Raw genomic sequence first — 18,933 nt, 5'->3', positions numbered from 1 at the left:
AGGAGCTGCTCCCGGGGCTGCGGGGCCTCACCACATGCTGGGCACAGATACGAACCCCGGACGAAGCGCAGCCATGCGGGCAGGATGTTGGTGGCCTTGGTCTGGATGAGGACCTTGCGGCTGTACAGCGACACGCTGGAGCCCAGCTCCCGGCTCACGTCAAACATGGATGGTTTCTGGAGGCAAAGCAAGGGCAGCGTCAGGAGGAGCAGGCCCTGCGGAGGCGGAGCGCCACGAACAGGGGCCCTTTCTGAGGCTGCCTGGGCCGGGAGATTTGGGGCGTACGTGTGGTGCCCAGAGAGGCCGGCCCCAACACCAAGGCTCTGGGCCAGGCGGGGCCTCTCTGGGCAGCTGCCGCCCTTCCCGTAAACACGATGGGACCCTCTGAACAGAGCCACACCTGCTGGGGCCCGGGGTTGGCAAATTAGAGCCCACAGGCCGAATCAACCGTTCAAGCAGCTTAGAACAGTTCTTCCATTTTTAAATGGTAGGAAAAGGCAAAAAAGAGCACTTTATGACTTGTGGAAAATAAGAGAAATTCAAGTTGCCGTGCCTGCAGCTTCTGGAGCCCAGCCCCACGCGCCTGTCTCAGTGTGACCCATGGGCCCTCGCACTGCACTCGGCAGCGGAGCACGCGCTGGCGTGGGGCTGCCAAGGCCACAGGGTCGCCGTCTGCCGAGCCTGCTCCCGACCAGGACTGCAGTCTGCACACAGCCTTGCGGGGACCTGCTTAAGGTGGGGCCCAGGGCTGTGCTTTCCTGACAGGTCCCGGGGACGCGTGTGCATGCTCAGAGAGAAACGGGCTCCAGGCACTCAAAGTCAGGAAGGCTGACTTCCACCTGAGCGCTGGGCTAGGGCGGGTGGGGCGCGCACCGCGTCTGGCACATAGAAGATGCTGCGGATGCTGAGCGGCGCGTCCGTCCTGTAGTGCAGGGTGTAGCGCGGCCTGTCATGGGCCTGAGCGATGTAGCGGTAGAACTCCTCGTGCTGCCCCTCGCCCACGTCCTTGGGGTCCATCATCCAGATCGCCTGGAAACGGAGGAACAGGGACGTTGTTTCAGACAAACCTTCCCAACAACGTGTGGGTGGAGCTTGCGGTGCCCAGTGCTGGACAGACACACGGACACACGCACAGATGGCTCTGAAACCAGTGCCCCGTCCCCAGCACAGTGTCAGGAAGAGCGCGGAGGCAAAACCTGGACAAGGCCGCACACGACCGACACCAACCGCCAGGAGGTGAGAGGCTCAGGGAAGGCGATCGAGCCGGAAAGGGACACAGCGTCAAGGCGCTCCCACCAGCTCGAGCCCTGAAAACATGGTAAGAAGCCAGACGCACAAGGCTACATGACGTCTGATTCCATTTCTAGGAAACATCCAGAATAAGCAACCAAGAAGCAGACTGTGGTTACTGGGGGCTCAGGGAAGGGGCTGCTGACGGTGGGGGGTCTCTTTCTGGGGGGGGCCGGGGTGACCTGTTCCAGAACTGACGGTGCTGAGGGCAGAGTGACTGAACACAGCCAGGAGTGCGGGGTGTGGCCCGTGAAGGTGACTCCCTGGTGTACCCACAGATCTCACCACCCTGCCCGCCCCAACACCCCACCCTGGGGCTCGGACAGCCACCCCCAGGCCCCTCTGCCTGGCTGGCCCGACAGGCAGCAGCTCAGTTTCGTGGCCGCCGAGCCCGCAGGCAGCAGGCCTCACCTGCAGGGTGTTCATGCGCCTTCCGTTCAGGTACAAAGGGAAGCTGACAAAGTTGCTGTACTTTGTCACCACATCTGGAAGACAGATAAACAACAATGAATACTGGAAGCTTCTAGACACGAAAGCTCTGGGAGGCTTCATGCTTGCCCTGCCCCCACGGGGAGCAGAACTTGCTCCAGAACTGGGTCTGGGGGCCCAGGCCACCCTGAGACATGCATACCTTCTTGGCAGCCTAATCAGGATTTCACGGGTAACGCGACCCCTGGAAGGTGCTGGGCACATTCAGTAGCAACAGTGAGACCTGGACAGCAGGGGGTACCTGGCACTGCACCCGCTCTGGTTGTCCGAAGCCTGGACTCAGGCCGGGCAGGTGGCCAGTGACACCACACAGCAGTGGGACAAAGATGAGACCCTGAGCCCCCACAAAGCTTGCCCCAGAGGCCCAGGCTCACGCTCACCTCGAACCCGGGCCTCGCTGGCAAACTCTCTGCTGTCGGCCTTGAGGTGGATGATGATTTTCGTCCCGGTTCTAACTCCTGAGGCTTCGGCAACTTCAAACACCCCAGAGCTAAGAGGGAGAGGGGAGGTGAGTCCATCCATCAGATGGCCCGTGCAGCCCCAGGACTCGAACAGAAAGGGAGTCAGAGCCTTGCCGCTTCCGAACCCAGCTGCAAACCCTCCCCCGGGGACAGTGGCGCTGGGGTTGGGGTGCGGGGCCCCTGCTCATGAGCACAGCCTCTGGGCATCATGTTCCCTGTGGTGGCTGGTGAGCACCAGACCCTGGGAGACCCCCTCCTGTGAGACCTCCACGTTCTGGAGCCCCGGCCGGGAGCTGCCTCTGGAGAGCAGAGGCCCGTCGGGGCTGGAGTGGAGGGGGCGCCTTGTCATCTCTCATCCCAGCTGACCTGGCCCCATGTTCATGGAACAAAACAGGAATCTCTGTTCTGATGAGGGACACGGGCTGTGCCCTAGCAGGGCGGGAATGCAGGTTCAGAAATTAAGTCTGGGTGTTCAGGAGACACACACTTGACCTCAGCCATAGCAGGTGCCAGCCTCCGTGAAAAGTTGAGATGCTCCTGTACATCCACTCGTGAGGCAAGCCCAGCACGTGGTGGGCCAGCAGGAGGTGGGGTGGCCAGGGGCCAGACCCTGACAACCCCGAGGAATCAAGGACACACCCTCAGAAGAGGCACCCACCCTGGAGCAGAGTGGGACCCAACAACAAAAGGAGTTAAGACCCTGAGCGCAGGGCTCAGACCTCCCATGAAAGCCCAAGAAGCTGCTGGTGCTTCCAGACCAGGCCTTGGTGGCCCAGGGTCTGGGGGACACTCTGTGGGTGATGTGGGGCCCGCTCACTCACTCACCCATCCGAGAGCCACCGGTACCCAGGGCTGCCTGCGTCCACCGAGCAAGAATAGACCTCAACCCTGTCGGCCACCATGAAGGCCGAGTAGAAGCCCACGCCGAACTGGCCTATGATCTTGCCGCCAGCCTCCGCCTGGCTCTGCAGTGCATCCAGAAAGGCCTGCGGGGTGAGGCTGGTCAGAAGGGCGTCGGACGGAGATGGACTGGCTTTGAACCTGGGGTCAGCCAGTCTCTAGCTGTGGGCAAAGTACCCACTCCAGCTGGTCCATCCAGCAAATAACAAACTACCTCTGAGGGCCCCATGATGACGCAGGGAGCTCCTGGCACAAACGCACTGGAGGACAGTCCTCTGAAGCTGGCGACCAGCACATCTGAGACCAGCCCTGGTCAGAGCTGCCCTTAGGATGCTTGACCTGAGGGGAGCAGCGGTAGCACCCAAGGGAAGGCGGGGGCCTCACCTTCGACCCAGACCTGGCGATGGTTCCCAGGTTGGACACCAGCTCCTCCCGGCTCATCCCGACGCCGGTGTCCTAGGAGACAGACAAGCTGAACACCAGGGCGCGTGCGCCAACAGCCAGGTACAAGCGCAGCAGTCGGACCCGCTCACGGCCCGTGACATCACAGCAGGTTATCAGGAAAGGTGGATTCCACCAGCCAGGCCTTACTGGGGAAAACCTCACCAGAGGACAGACACTTAGATACAGGGACAAAACAGAGTCCAGACAGAGCTTCACAGCGTCACACGATCTGTGACAAAGGTTCCATGACAAACCACTGCGGCTGGGAAGAACAAATGGTGCCGAAACAAGCAGCAGCCACAGGCGGAGCAGCGCCCAGCCCGTCTCCCTTACGCAGACACCACGTGATCAGAGGGCTAAGTGTAAGAGCCAAGGCTGTGAAACTTCTAGAAGAAAAGACAGGAGGAAATCTTTTATCTCTCTGGAATAGGTAGAGACTTCTTCAATAGGTCACTAAAAGCATGAAACATAAAAGTGATAAACTGCATTTCATTAAAAACTTATGCCTTTCAAAAGCCACTACCTAAGAAAATAAAAAGGCAAGTCACGGACTAGGGGAAAATATTCGCAAAGTATATCTGATATAGGACTCGAATCTAGACTATACGAAGAACTTAAAATGTAATAAAATGACAAACAACGATTAAAAATGAGCAAAAATCTGAAAGGCATTTCCCAAAGAAGATACATGAATGGCAAACACCTTTAACCATTAGGGAAATGAAAACTAAAACTACAATGAGAAACCCTGCTTGCTCACTAAAATGGCTGAAATTAAAGACCAACAATGACGAGTGTGTCAAGGACGTGCTGTCAGGAGGAACGCAGAATGGGACACCTGCTTTTGGCAATGCTTGGCAGTTTCTTCTAAAGTTAAACAGACACTTTCCTTACAACCAAGGAATCCTATTCCAAGGTATTTACCCAAAAGAAATGAAAACATGTGTCCACACAAAGACTGAAATATTCATGGCAGCTCAATCCCTATCATCTCCAGTGCTCCCTGGAGAAGCTGGTGAAGAGACTGGTGAAGCTGTGATGCCTTCATACAGCAGAACACTTCTCAGTAACAGAAAGGAACAAACTACTGATCCGTCTGACCACGTGGAGAACTCTCAAATCCACCGTGACAAGTGAAAAGTCAAACTCAAGAGACCACCTCCTTTTTTATGTGAAATAGTAGAAAATAGAAAACCATAGCAACAGAAAGCAGGTCAGTGGCTGATGAGGGCTAGGAAGGGTGGGGAATGCTGGGTGATGACCCCAGTGATATGGTGGGCCCACGACTGTGTGTGTTAGTCCAAACTCCCTGAACACGTGAACTTGGGGGACCTGATAATACATCAACATACTTCAATAAAGTTTCTTAAAACAACAGCAGCAGCCGGCAAGAAAGGCACACGTGCAGAGAGCAGAGGAGCCGACAGAAGATCACAGAGCAGCAGCCGTTCTGAGCAGCGGAGCCAGGCCTGCTGGGAAGAGACGCACAGGGACGGACGCCCCACAAAGACGTGGGCAGCAGGGCCCAGAGCAGCTACCTCGGCAACATGACGGCCCTCAGGCCCACCGCCTGGTGAACCCCACTTCTGCCTTTCTCACTTTCTGACCTTAAACTGTAATAGCCACCAGAAGTATTGCTGTGTCTACAGTAAGACTGTCAATCCAAACAGCTGACTGTGATTAAAACACAGTACCAGAGAATATACAATAACATGCAGTAAAAGCAGGGTCAAAAATGTGAAGGGCACAGCCGACCCTTGAACAACAGCAGCTGGTTGAGTCTGTGGATGCAGAACTGTGGGTACAGAGGAACCAGAGGGAGACCCACAAATGTGGAGGAACCGGGTATCCAGAGGACAGGCTGTAGGTTGTGTGTGGATCTTAGTGAGGAGGGCCTGCCCCACCAACCCAAGTGTTGTTCAAGGGTCACCTTACATAAAAAATACTCTGTGGTTTAAAAATCTGTTTAGGGAATTCCCTGGTGGTCCAGTGGTTAGGACCCCATGCTCCCAACGCTGAGAGCCCAGGTTCAATCCCTTTCTGGGGAAGTGAGATCCCACAAGCCACACAGCGCAGTCAGAAACCTTCTTTACCCTGTCTGGGTATGTAGGCAAACCCAGTCAGACATACACTGAAATGTTAACAGTGCTTATCTTTGAATGACGGGGCTCCTCTTCAAAGAGAGAACCCTCTTACACTGTTGATAGGAATGTAAATTGGTGCAGCCATTATGAAAAACAATATGAAGGTTCCTCAAAAAACTAAAAATAGAGTTGCCACATGATCTAGCAATCCCACTCCTGGGCATATATCCAGATAAAGCTCCAATTCAAGAAGACACACGACCCCCATGTTCACAGCAGCACTGTTCACAATAGCCAAGACATCAAACAACCTAAATGTCCGTCGACAGATGAAGGAAAAGACGTGGTGTGCGTGTCACACACACACGCACACAATGGAGTATTACTCAGCCGTGAGTGAGAATGAAACAGTGCCATCTGTAGCAACGTGGATGGACCGAGAGACTGGAGGAAGACAGTTATCATAGAATATCACTCAGATGTGACTCTAAAGTAAGACACAAATCTGTCTATGAAATAGTGACAGAATCACAGACATAGGGAACACACTTGCAGCTGCCACGGGACAGGGCAGGAGAAGGGAAGGACTGGGAGTTTGGGGTGAGCAGATGCAAACTGGAACATATAGGAGGTAAACATCAAGGGCCTACTGTATACAGCACAGGGAACTATATTCAGTTAAAGGTGGTCAGCAGGTCACTGGGAGCCTAGAGACGTGACGGACAGGCAGGCCATCTCCCGGCCCATCGGGGGAGGTACCTGGATTGTGATGGTGCCTCTGTCAGCGTCAGTCTGCAGGTGAATCTCCATGTCTGGCAGCGCTTGGCCTTCAGACACCAGCTTATGACGCAGCTTTTCCAAGGCATCGCTTGCGTTGGAGATGAGCTCGCGAATGAACACCTACGGAAATGGAGATGAGACGCTGTGCTGCAGGACCCATCTGTCAGCAGCCTCTGCAGCAGTGTTACCGGCTGGGGTGGGGGAGGAAGCATTTAACCAGATAAAGACTTCCCGTCGTCCTCAAAGCCAGTTTCCCCAGAGTCGCCCGCAGGATGACTGGAGGTGGATCATGTTCCCCTGGTCCAGCTTTCTGTCACCTCTGACTCTACTGCTCCTTCCTCAGCATCAGCCTGGAGCTAGGAGTCTGTTACTTCCAACTTCAAGGGCCCCGTGAGACAACTTCTTTCTCAGCTCTTGCCAAGGGATGTCAAAATATCCTCAAAACATATTTTCTCTTCTCTGTGAAGGGCTCACCAGCTTCACTTAATCTAGTGGGTTGCCACAAACCAGATCTCCCACGTTCAGGAGAAAAGGGGGCCACAGGCCCCACGACCGACCAGGGTATGCACAGCCCTTCTCCTCTGATAAACCTCCATTTACAGTCAGATGCAGCACATGGGAGGGCTGACCTGGCCCCAAGAGAGAAGCAGCTGGGTGTCACGGGGCCACCTGGGGATGGAGTTTAGCAGGATGAGACCTGGAAATACTTCCTGGAAGGTCCTTTCGTTTTGGAAAGCTGTGCTTTACCCCTCTCAAATTCTCTGCATTTTAGCAACAACGAGCATGGAATGATGGTTCACCACCGCCTGTCAGCCCGGAGCAGCTTCGTCTCCTCACAAAGGCCCCGGGCGCTCCTTGCCGCTCTGCTCCACACAGAGGGGTCTTCTTCCTTCAGCCCCACAGATCGTGGCTAGTGAGGCCAGGTGATGAGGGAGGTGAACCCGGGGTCCAGAGTCCATGAGCAACACCCCAGAAATGGACCTCAGCAGGGCCCCACACCAACACCTGAGACTTTTAAATTAACAGCAAAATGCATTACTTCCCAGGTTCAGTGTGGCTCAAAGAATCACCTGGATATATCTGTCCATAAACCCCAGTGGATTTTGGTAAGAATACTCTCATTGGTAGCCAAGACCAGTACCTGTCCAAATTTAATGCCTTCTCACTGCTAACCCACTAGCTGGCATTCTCCCAAGACAGCACAGAAACAGTCTTGCCAACAGAACCAGCCAGCACTGGGAGTGATTAGTAGGCACGCACCTCTTTTTCTGAGTACAAGGAACGGGCAACAATGTCTAGGAGCTTCTTTGTCTCAGCCTGGAACTCATGTTTGGTAGCAGAACCTAGTAACGAACCACAGAATGCAACCAGGAAAGTTTAACGTCCTTTTTCACAGAAGAACATGCTTTGCAACATTCAAAAAAATCTTTAAACATTTCTCAAAACAGTAAACAAAAAAAGAACAAAAAAACAAAAACAAAGCCAAGCACCTGGGGCTCAGGCAGAAGAGCAGATCAGGGGTCCCCGCTCCCCGAGAAGCGCGGACAAGCCCGCACCCACCCTCCTGATTGCGGCCTGCAGGACTCAGGTCCCGTGGCTCGCAGAAGCCGTCGACCTGCCTCCACAACCAGACCCCAGATTCTCTTCTTGAATGAGGTGGTTTCCAGATTAATCATTAAGAAAGCAAAGGAGAAAACCTCACTCCTCTTAACCCAAGCATTAAGTACTCTGTTGCTGTCTCATCTGAAAGCCAGAAATGGACCCGCGGCAGGACCGGCTCCGGAGCCTGCCCTCCACACATCCCGGGAACGCAGGGCCGTGCCGAGCTTCCGTTCGCTTGGTGATCATTAGCAGATGTGCAGGCGCCTGCGCCAACTCCCGGTGACCACCAGAGGGCGCCAGACGCGCCAGGATGGAAGTCAGAAGTGCTGGGGAAGCCGGAAACGCAGGAGGCATTGTTTTGGGGACCCCTCCCTCCAACCAAGCCCTTCCTCCGTCTGAAGTGAGTGCGTGGCTCCCTCAAGCACTGCTTCTGCCTCAGTAATCCCCCTCGAGGGGGCAGCGGACTCCAGGCCCCTGGCCGCACGCCTCACCCCGCACCACGCCTCACCCTGCACAGTCTCCGAGCTGCTGATGATCGAGTGCAGGGGCCCGGCCTCCGCCTGGTCCTCAGCAGCCTGCGAGCTGAACGGCCGTCCCACGTGGAAGCTCGAGGCCAGGCTTTGCCTGGGACCCCAGGACTGAGCTGGGGGCCTCCAGGGACACAGAACTGGTTTTCCTGAAAAGACAAACGTGAGGAAGAATGTGAGTGAACAGGACAGGACAGAACACCCTGATTTGTTCACACCTGGCCTGGCAGATGCTGATGTGGGCTTCCTAAAGCAGGCTCCAGAGACCAGTGTCACCCGGAGAAATCCCAAGTGACAAGCACTGGCATCTAGCCAGTAGTTGGCGGGCAGTTTTGCTAACACCGCCTCACATGTGGCAAATACCAAGAAGGCAGAGGACTCGGGGCAGAACGGCAGGAACCGGCAGGTACCTTCTGACCCTACTTCCCACATGCGCCCCCAATTTGGTGCACAAACCCACCAAACTTGCATGTGCCTCCATGCTCACAGCCCCTCCCAGAGCCAGAAATAACGACAGGCCAGTCTTCCTTACTGTGTAACTAACATGGAAAAAGGAGAAAAAATACTCCCTAAGAGGAAGCCAAATTTTTAGATGTGCATGTTCCAAAACTGTCCCGTTGTCTTCCAAAGACTCTTCATTGAGTCCTTTCCTCTCCTGTCCACAAGAGTCTTTTAAATTAGTGTATTTAAAGTCTGCAAACCAGGGCATGATCTCCTCTGCCTCATAACTAGGAACGGGATTCAGTGTCTCTCCAGCTCCTTTTTGGTAACTTCCTGTTCAGCACAGTGGACCAAGGAACCACTGCGCGGAGAGAAAGAAAACCCACCCACACGACACTGCAGCCCCGGCCCGGCGTGGCTGCCGGACGCCAAAGAAAGACACACAGCCCCACCACCCAAAGGCAGGATGCAGCCAGTCCTCACCAGCACCCTGAAGACACTGGCCACGGGCCAGCGCTGTGCAGAGGGGGCTCGCTGCCCGGCACTCTCAAGGCTCCGCAACACAGGACACGCCATGTCAAAGTCCAGGCCACAACAAGCTGCAGGTGCCTGTTACACACTACGCACGTGTGGCGGTCAGGAAGGAATGATTTAGAAGTAACTCGTGGCTTTCAAAATCAACGTTATCAGCTTCCACATTCCTACAAGGTGTAAATATCTGCCTTCTCTTTAAGCTTATTTTTGGATTTATAGATAACACACTTTAGCCTTTGCTAAAGGCTAAATGAGGAATACCGTTAAAACCACCCTAACTTAGAAAACATTCAGTTTCCAGATAGTCTGAATATTTAATCCCTGGCCTAGCTGCATTGTTCATGTATGGTGTACATGTTCACCATAGAGCTAACCTGTTCCCCCTAAAAAACGGGTATTTCTTCTGGAATTAAGTGGCATTTGGTTACAGCATTCAAGTATGCACTAGCCAAGGCAGGGCTGCTGTGGTCCCCGTGGTCACAGATGGTGCTGACGCAGGAGACATACGACGCCAGCGGACTGTGTGACCCCACACTGCCTCCCCTCCCAGGGACAGTGCTCCTGGCTCCCCACAAAAGCTGGGGACCCTCTGCTTTAAAGTGAGGGGACTTCAGGCTGAAATCAGTGGGATGCAAGACCTGGCTCGGCCTCAGGATGCAGTCTGGACTCAGTTCTCCATGGAGCACCGCCCTCCATGTCTGAGCACTTGGACCACTGGGATTGGGAGTGATGGGGCGGCCCCTGGAGGAAGACGGGAGGCAGCCCCGGAAGCACAGACTGGCAGTGTTCCTGACGCTTCCACGTAAGCCCGAAGACACTGAAAGTATTTCAGAGATTCTTACATCGAACAACCGCTCCCTGTTCAGGGGCCTCAGGAAAGGGGGGAGAGAGAGAGAGAGAGTCTGTGTGTGTGTGTGTGTGTGTGTGAAGGGACAGTGTGTGTGTGTGTGTGTGTGTGTGTGTGTGTGAAGGGACAGTGTGTGTGTGTGTGTGTGTGTGTGTGTGTGTGTATGAGCGCGCGCATGGTGTCCCAGGGCGCCTTCTTCCAGCAGTGACACGCCGGGTGCACTGCTCCTGGGCCCCCGGCCTCCCCAGCTCTCCCACTGCCCTCGCCCCGGCACACCTGGGGTCCCTGGCCTTCCAGGGGGTCTCCTGCCTGCACACTGTTCCATGCAACCTGGCCCGTCTCTTAAACTCAACTTACTTAATCTTCTGACACCAACTCCATCTCGATACTTCTGATTTCAGGGGACTCATTCCTGAACACAACCCCACCAACTCCAAGGGCCTCAGGCTGGCCTTCCAGGCCCTCCACCAAGCAGCAGCCTGGACCTCCAGGGCCCACTCCTTCCTCCCGGCCTGCAGGCCTGCAGCCACCTGCCCTGGGGAAGATCCCTGACTGCAGCCCTGCCCCGCTTCCTCTCCCACCCTCCTGCTCACGGTCCTTTTCTCATCATCTGCCTCTTTGTCCTGTCAGGAAAGAACGGGTCACATTCCCTCACGCCCAGTTATAAGCCATCTTTACCCCCAAGGAAAACCAGAAATCACACAAACTGAACAATTTAGCGGATAAGGGCGCCTCTCCTTTTCAGAGCCCCAGAAACCACCTGTTTTAAACCTGCTCCCAGACTGGGGAGGGGGCTGTTGGGTTATGACCGGCACATTTTATTTCCAGTCTTCTGTGCATAAATATTTTTATCAAGAACACATCTTAGGGCGTCCCTGGTGGCTCAGTGGTAAAGAATCCATCTGCTAATGCAGGAGACACAGGTTTGATGCCTTGCCCACATACCAAGGGGCAACTAAGCACGTGTACAAGCACTCAGCCTGTGCTCCAGAGCCCAGGAGTCACAACTACTGAGCCACATGCCACAAGTACTGAAGTCCACGCACCCAGCGCCCGTGATCTGAAATGAGAAGCCCGCACATCACAACTAGAGAGCAGCCTCCACGCTCCACAACTAGAGAAAAAGCCCGTGCAGCAACAAAGACCCTGCGCAGCCAAAAATAAACAAGTAAATAACATTTTAAAAAAAGAACACATCTTAGCGACTGCTCTGTTTTAGTACACATAAAGCTGCTTACTCTTTTTAATGAACAAATAATAATCCAGTGTAATCAATGAGTATTTAACTAGTGTTCAACTGATGGATGTTTAAACTGTTTCCTGTCTTGTGCTGTTGAAAATAATGTTCCAGGTGATCAAGAGTTATCTATTGCATGTTTACCCTTCATGGAAGAAAGGAGATACAGGGACATATCCACGTTCCCACTCGTTTGTACAAAAGCAACAGGAAGGATTAACCAGAAACTAATAAGATTGTGTATTCATTTCCTAAGGCTGTCATAACAAGGGACAGGGTGGCTTACAACCACAAATTAATCCCTCCTGGTTCTGGAGGCCAGAAGTGCAAAACCAAGGTGCCGGCAGGGCCGAGTCCTCCCGGGCCCCGAGGGACAGTCTGTCCACACCTTGCCCTGGCTTCTGCTGCTGCCAGCAGCCCCGGGCTCGTGGCTGCCTCACCCCCATCTCTGCCTCTGTCCTCACACAGCCTCTCTTTCCCTGGGGGTCTCCTCTGTGTCCAAATTTCTCTCCTGAGTCACTGGTTATACTGGGTTTGGGGCTCACTCTAACCCAATACGACATCATCTTATTACATCGACAAAGACCCTCTTTCCAAATAAGGTCATGCTCACGTCTCTGGGGGCACACGATTTAAACCACAAGAAACTGGGTACCCGGGGTGTCTGCTTCCTGGGGCTGCCGTGGCAGAGCACCCTGACGAGGCCACGGAAACAACAGAAGTCTACCACCTCCCAGTTGCGGAGGCTGGAGGAATAAAGCCCAAGTGCTGGCGGGGCTGCAGGGGGGAACCCACTCCACCCCCTCCCCGGCCTCGGGGGCCTCAGGGCGCCTCAGCTTGGAGACGGCGGTATCCTCCTCTGCTCGTGTCTGCCCCTGGGTTGGAATTCCCCTTTTTATAAGGGCACATCAGATTGGATCAGGGCCCACCCTAACGATCTTTAACTGGATCTTCTGCAAAGACCCCATTTTCAAATAGGATCCTGTTCACAGGTCCTGGGGTCAGAATTTCAGCGTCTTTGGGGGACTTGTGATTTGACCCATAACAGAGGTGTGGGAACAGAATGGAGAAAAGAAGGGTGGGGATGAGGGAGCAGAGCTGAGGCGAAATGACATTTCTGAGCATCCTCTTCCCTCCTGACTCTCAGAACCACGGTCGTGTTTCACAAACCCAAAGAGAAAATAGTTAAGAGCAACCAGTGTGTGTGGAGAACATAAAACGAAATGCAAACAGTAACAAACGTGCATAACTGTATGATGAACAACACAGCTGCCCTGAGAGAACCCACCTAAGTCACGTGGGGGGTGGGGGTTAAGGGCACAGGAACCCCCCACCCCGTGAAGTTGAAAACCCAAGTATGGCTCTCCAGTTGGCCCTCCAACACAACCACATCCACACTGTGGATTCCACCCAGCTGCAGACTCTGCAGTACTGCAGTACCCACTTAGTGGGAAAAAAACCACAAATAAGGGGACCCTCGCAGTTCAAACTGGGCTCTTCCAGGGTTAAGCGTACACTGTAAAGCTAGGCTCAGAAAGGACAGCACACAATCACTGCAGCAGCAGCAGACCACGCACCTGAGCACAAGTCACGGGCAGGGAGGCCAGGGTGAACCTGTTATGCTGCAAGTGGAGGCACCAGTGTAGCGCAGAAGTAAACGTCAAGGTGCATACAAGTGTGTGACCACACACACGTGCACCTCCTGACTTTGTCCAGGGACAGGCCCAGAGGCAGCGACACCCCACAGCAGTGAGCACTCCTGGCCCCGAGGAGAGCGACCGCCTTGGACCTGCCTCCCAGGAAATGCTGGCATCCTGGGCAAACAGGTGGGTGGTCACCCCCCCAGCGGCACTCGGATCTCCAGTGTGTGAACGCCTTTCTCCCACAGAAGAAACTGAGGCCCCTGGAGAACACACTGGATGAGCCTGGAATGCCCGGGGTGCCAGAGGTGGTGACGGGACGCGCCAGGAGGGCACAGGCTCCCAGTGTTGAAATCCAGGACAACCTGGGCAACTCAACAGTGACAGTGGTGGACTGTCAGCAGGCGAACAAAGCAGACACAAGCCTGCACTTGCAGAAACAGTCAATAAACGGAGGAGAAGCCCTCTTCCTGACAGCAGTAAAAGAGGAATCATGGAAGCAGACAACCGCCACCAGGCAAACAACAGGTACAGATGGCTGAGGGGCGTTCACTGCAAAAAGAACATCTGCACAATCTCAGAGTCCCCGCCCTGCCCCGGTTTTGAAGCCAGAAACGGTACTTTATGGTGCAGTAAGTAGCAGATAACCTTTAATTGAGCAACCACAGTCATCATCATCAGGAATGAGATGTATCCACATACTGCAACTCCTGGTGGCGTGAGAGGGCAATCTGTCTTCTGTCGTGGTCTCGTCAAAACCACACCTCAAGCTAATCAAGAAAACACCAGACAAACCCCAACAGAGGGAAACTCTCTAAAGTAACTGGCCAGTACTCTTCAAAAGTGTTGAGATCCTGAAGGAACAACACAGACCAAAGAGACACAAGTATGCAGGATGGAGGGTCCTCGGCCAGCAAAGGACATGGATGGGAAACCAGCTAAAGCCCAGTGAGACTGGCATATGGCTGAGTAGTACTGTGTCCATGTTATTTCAGTTTCCAGTAATTACACCATGGCCATGAAAGATACCAATATTAGGGGAAACTAGGGGAAGACTGAGTGCTCTTTCTATAATGTCTCTGTAAAGTACAAAATATTTCAAAATAAAAAATATTTCAAAATGCTACTGCCAAGATGGCGTTGTTATGAAACTTTTGGATCTTTGCTTATTAGTCAGGTAAAAATTTTACTGTAGTTTTTCTATTTCTCTCCTATTACATTTCTCTTATGAGTAAAACTGAACATCTACTCATATTTTAAAATATTTTCTATTTCCTTTTTCATTAATGGACTGTTGATACCCTCTGATCATTTTCTACTAATTTTTTCTTATTGATTTGTAAGAACTCTTTATATACTAAGGAAATTAGTCTTTTTGCTTGAAAAGGACTTCCTTGTTCCAAGATTATATTTCTCATGTCTTATTTTTCCTATTCCTTTTGGTTTTTTTCCCACCTAATATTCAGAATATTTTTGAGTATTTAATAATGTTGTTTATGACTGGAATAATATAAATCCTCAGAGTTGAGAAAAGGGGAAAACAAAAGCAACCCGTATTTTCAACCAGGCTTTTAAGACTTTCCATTATATTCCAAGATTATATTAATCAATATACTATCAAAAGCAGGTCTGATTTCAGGTTAACTGAACTTTCTTCAGGTTTTTCCAGTAGTCATGTATGGATGTGAGAGTTGGACTATAAAAAAAGCTGAATGCTGATGCTTTTGAACTGTGGTGTTGGAGAAGACTCTTGAGAGTCCCTTGGACTGCAAGGAGATCCAACCAGTGAATCGTAAAAGAAATCAATCCTGAATGTTCACTGGAAGGACTGATGCTGAAGCTGAAACTCCAACACTTTGGCCACCTGATGCGAAGAGCCGACTCATTTGAAAGGACCCTGATGCTGGGAAAGATCAAAGGCGGGAGGAGAAGGGGGTGACAGAGGATGAGATGGTGGATGGCATTACCGACTCGATGGGCATGAGTTTGAGTAGGCTCTGGGAACTGGAGATGGACAGGGAGCTGCAGGCCATGGGGTCGCAAAGAGTTGGACACGACTGAGCAACTGAACTGAACTTTCTACAGTGATTTTAAGAATAAACCAACAGTGCAATAAGCCTGCCTGAACCAGATAAAAACACACTCTGTCCTCATGCTCCCCCTACACCCTAAAGGAAAAAGCACAAACCTCAGTGTCAGGCTACAACATATTACTCTGTTTGGTGGTTTGGGATCACAGAATGGGAAGCGCAGATAGTCTGAATCTGACACACACATCCACCAGTGCTCACACTGTTTCCTCTACCTGCCATTTCTTTCCCCCTAAACTGCTTCAGGACCCAGTGTGAGGCCCTCTCTGTCACCAGGCCTCCCTCCCAGTATACAGTAATCTCTCCCTACTATGAATTAGAGCACTTATTTTCCATGCCACTAATTTGAAACTTGTTACAAGCCAGTTTGTGGCATTTCTTGTATTAACTTTGTCTTAATATATAATATCTCACCGAATTAGAGCAGGGATAAGCTTATATTGCTTGGTGTCAAACTCTCTGAAGGCAAGAACATCCGTATTTCTCTGAATGCCAAAGCATCTGATGCAGAAGGGTTTTTAAGTCTTGAAACTTTTTTTTAACAAAAACATCACTACACTCAAGCAGAAGCACGTTCAATCAGCCAACAGGTGGCGGTAGTGATCCTGCAAGGCCATTCTGACTAGTAAGCATCAACTGAAAATGCAACTGCCAGTAGGGGCTCATGAAGGAAGGCACATGAGTCAAAACACACTGGGTATGTTCTTTCGCTTTGTTTTCTTTAAAAAAAATCCATCTTTCTTATAGATCAGCCATAGTTCTCACTATGATTTTGCTTCATAATGGCATCTAAGTTACATACTTTAGATACACACACACTATTTTAAGCTGTGAGAAATGCACTGATTGTTTTTCTGGAATTACATGTCCCCAAATCTCCCACTTTCTCAAGTGTGACATGGGTAAGAGCAATTTCACTTTTGTCTTTACTGCATGGAGTGCCACTTCCTGTATGGCTGAGTTCGTGGCTAACAACCACGAACTTAGGAACAACAAACAAGAAGACTACAGAAGGCCCTGGAGAGTCAACAAAGCAGGGGGATTCTGGACAGTCAAAGATAAGAGGGCAGAATAAGCGCAGGTTCAACAAAGGGTGGCTACAACTCTAAGAGAAAACACACATGATGTGTACTTTTCCGGCCTAAAGAACCAGAGGAGAGATTTGGAAAACCACAGAATATGAAAAGTGAAGGGAGGAAATCCCAGAAAGAGGGAGCCTCCAATTTGGGGAATAATAATTCTAAGTCTCTGGCTGACCTCCAGTCCAAACTGCAAGCAGTCCGGTTAAGGAAAAAAGGGTCAAACACTGCCTAAGAAAAAAGGGTCAAACACTGATTAGCAGCTGGGGCCAATCAGGTTAATATCCACCTTTAAAACATCAGCAGACGAATGGATAAGGAAGCTGTGGTACATATACACCATGGAATATTACTCAGCCGTTAAAAAGAATTCATTTGAATCAGTTCTAATGAGATGGATGAAACTGGAGCCCATTATACAGAGTGAAGTAAGCCAGAAAGATAAAGATCATTATAGCATACTAACACATATATATGGAATTTAGAAAGATGGTAATGATAACCCTATACGCAAAACAGAAAAAGAGACACAGATGTACAGAACAGACTTTTGGACTCTGTGGGAGAAGGCGAGGGTGGGATGTTTCGAGAGAATAGCATGTATATTATCTATAGGGAAACAGATCACCAGCCCAGGTGGGATGCATGAGACAAGTGCTTGGGCCTGGTGCACTGGGAAGACCCAGAGGAATCGGGTGGAGAGGGAGGTGGGAGGGGGGATCGGGATGGGGAACACATGTAATTCCATGGCTGATTCATGTCAACGTGTGACAGAACCCACTGCAATGTTGTGGAGTATTTAGCCTCCAACTAATAAAAATAAATGGAAAACAAACAAACAAACAACAACTACCCTTCAGAGGAATATAACAGAATCCAGAAATTCCACAAGGCATCATCCACAACGTCCAGGGTGCAATAAAAAGTTACTCAACAAACAGAGAAACAGAAAAATGTAATCCCTGTTCAAGAGAAGTGTCAATCAATGACACCTGGTGGACATGGGTTTTAAGACAGCCATTATAACAATACTGTGTGTCATAAAGCAAAATATGTGCAAAATAAAAGATGAGAAGTTTCAGACATAAACTATAAACGAAGAACTAAGTGGAAATCCTACATATACAAAATATCATATCTGAAACTTCAAAATTAACTAGGAGGCTTAACAACCAAATGGAAACAACAGAGAAAAGTCTATGAACTTGAAAATAAATTGACAGAAATTATTCAAAGTGAAATAGATTACAAATAAATGAACAGGGTCTCAGACAAACGTGGGACAACAGAAAAGAGTTTAACATTTGGAATCCCAGAAGGAGAGGAGAAAGAGAATAGGGCAGGAAAAAAATATTTGAAGAAATAATAACTGGAAAATTTCCCCAAAGTTGGTCAAAGACAAACTTACAGACTCAAAAATCCAGTGAACCACTAGCAAGATAATATCAAAGAAAAGCACCTAGGCATATTATAATCAGACTGTTGAAAACAAAATAAATAGAGAAAATCTTGGCAGCAACTAGAAAAAAAACAAGACATTATTCGGGGAAACAATAACTTGAATGACAGCTAACTTTTCACCAGAAATAATGGAGGCTGAAAGACAATGGTACAACATCTTGTCATAAATAACAGACCTGAACTAAAAGAAATGCTACAGTTCTTCAGGCTGAACATAAATGCTATGAGATGAAAACTTGGATCTTCAAAAAAGAATGCAGAACATCAGAAATAGTAACCTAGGTAAACACTAAAGAATTTTTCTCCAGTTTCTTTAAAATACATACAAAAATTAAAACATTGTTTTATCAATGTTTAAAGCCAAAATTAAAATAAACTAAAACTATATAATATATACAAAAATTAAAACACTATTTTACCAAAGTTTAAACCAAAAATTAAAACACTGTCTTGTGGGGGTTTATAACATATGTACATGCAGTGCATATGACAAATGTAACATAAAGGATGGGGTGGAAGGAGGAAATGTACCTATATAGTTGCAAGGTTTCTATAGTCTATATGGTGTATTACAATACTAATTCTAAATAGACTATGAGAAGTTAAGGATGAACATTACACTCTCCAGAGTAACCAAAAAAAAAATGATGCAAAGAGGTATAGCTAAAAAAGCATTGGTAAACCAAGATGGAATTCTGAAAAATACTTACTTGATCCAAAAGACTACAGGAAAGGTAGAAGAGATGTAAAAATGAGAAGGGACAAATAACAACGATAGAGATAACCTGACTATATCAATAATTACATTGATCAGTAATTACAAGTCAATGGGCTAAACACTCCAATTACAAGGCAAAGATTGTCAGAATTGATAGAGCAAGACCTAATTATACACTGTTCACAAAATAACCTGCTACAACACAGGAGATGTGGGTTCGATTCCTGGGTTGGAAAGATGCCCTGGAGAAGGAAATGGCAACCCACTCTGGTGTTCTTGCCTGGGAAATCTAATGGATAGAGGAGCCTG

General features: G+C 50.2%; 1 protein-coding gene across 2 annotated transcripts in view; it reads right to left on the bottom strand.

The window, feature by feature from the left end:
* Positions 1-18,933, bottom strand: part of TRAP1 (TNF receptor associated protein 1) — a 51,503-nt gene that overhangs the window by 13,445 nt on the left and 19,125 nt on the right. For both annotated transcript variants that reach the window (XM_043454791.1, XM_043454792.1), the window contains exons 2-10: positions 8,559-8,726; positions 7,709-7,791; positions 6,428-6,568; positions 3,525-3,596; positions 3,066-3,226; positions 2,160-2,269; positions 1,702-1,775; positions 874-1,029; positions 56-176 (exon numbers count right to left, since the gene is read on the bottom strand). In XM_043454791.1, the coding sequence (XP_043310726.1) occupies positions 56-176; positions 874-1,029; positions 1,702-1,775; positions 2,160-2,269; positions 3,066-3,226; positions 3,525-3,596; positions 6,428-6,568; positions 7,709-7,791; positions 8,559-8,726 (1,086 nt within the window). The remainder of the gene's footprint in view (positions 1-55; positions 177-873; positions 1,030-1,701; positions 1,776-2,159; positions 2,270-3,065; positions 3,227-3,524; positions 3,597-6,427; positions 6,569-7,708; positions 7,792-8,558; positions 8,727-18,933) is intronic.

This window comes from Cervus canadensis, chromosome 32 (assembly GCF_019320065.1).
Source record: "Cervus canadensis isolate Bull #8, Minnesota chromosome 32, ASM1932006v1, whole genome shotgun sequence".
NCBI classification, from domain to species: Eukaryota; Metazoa; Chordata; class Mammalia; order Artiodactyla; family Cervidae; genus Cervus; species Cervus canadensis.
This window is presented reverse-complemented; position numbering and strand designations above follow the sequence as displayed.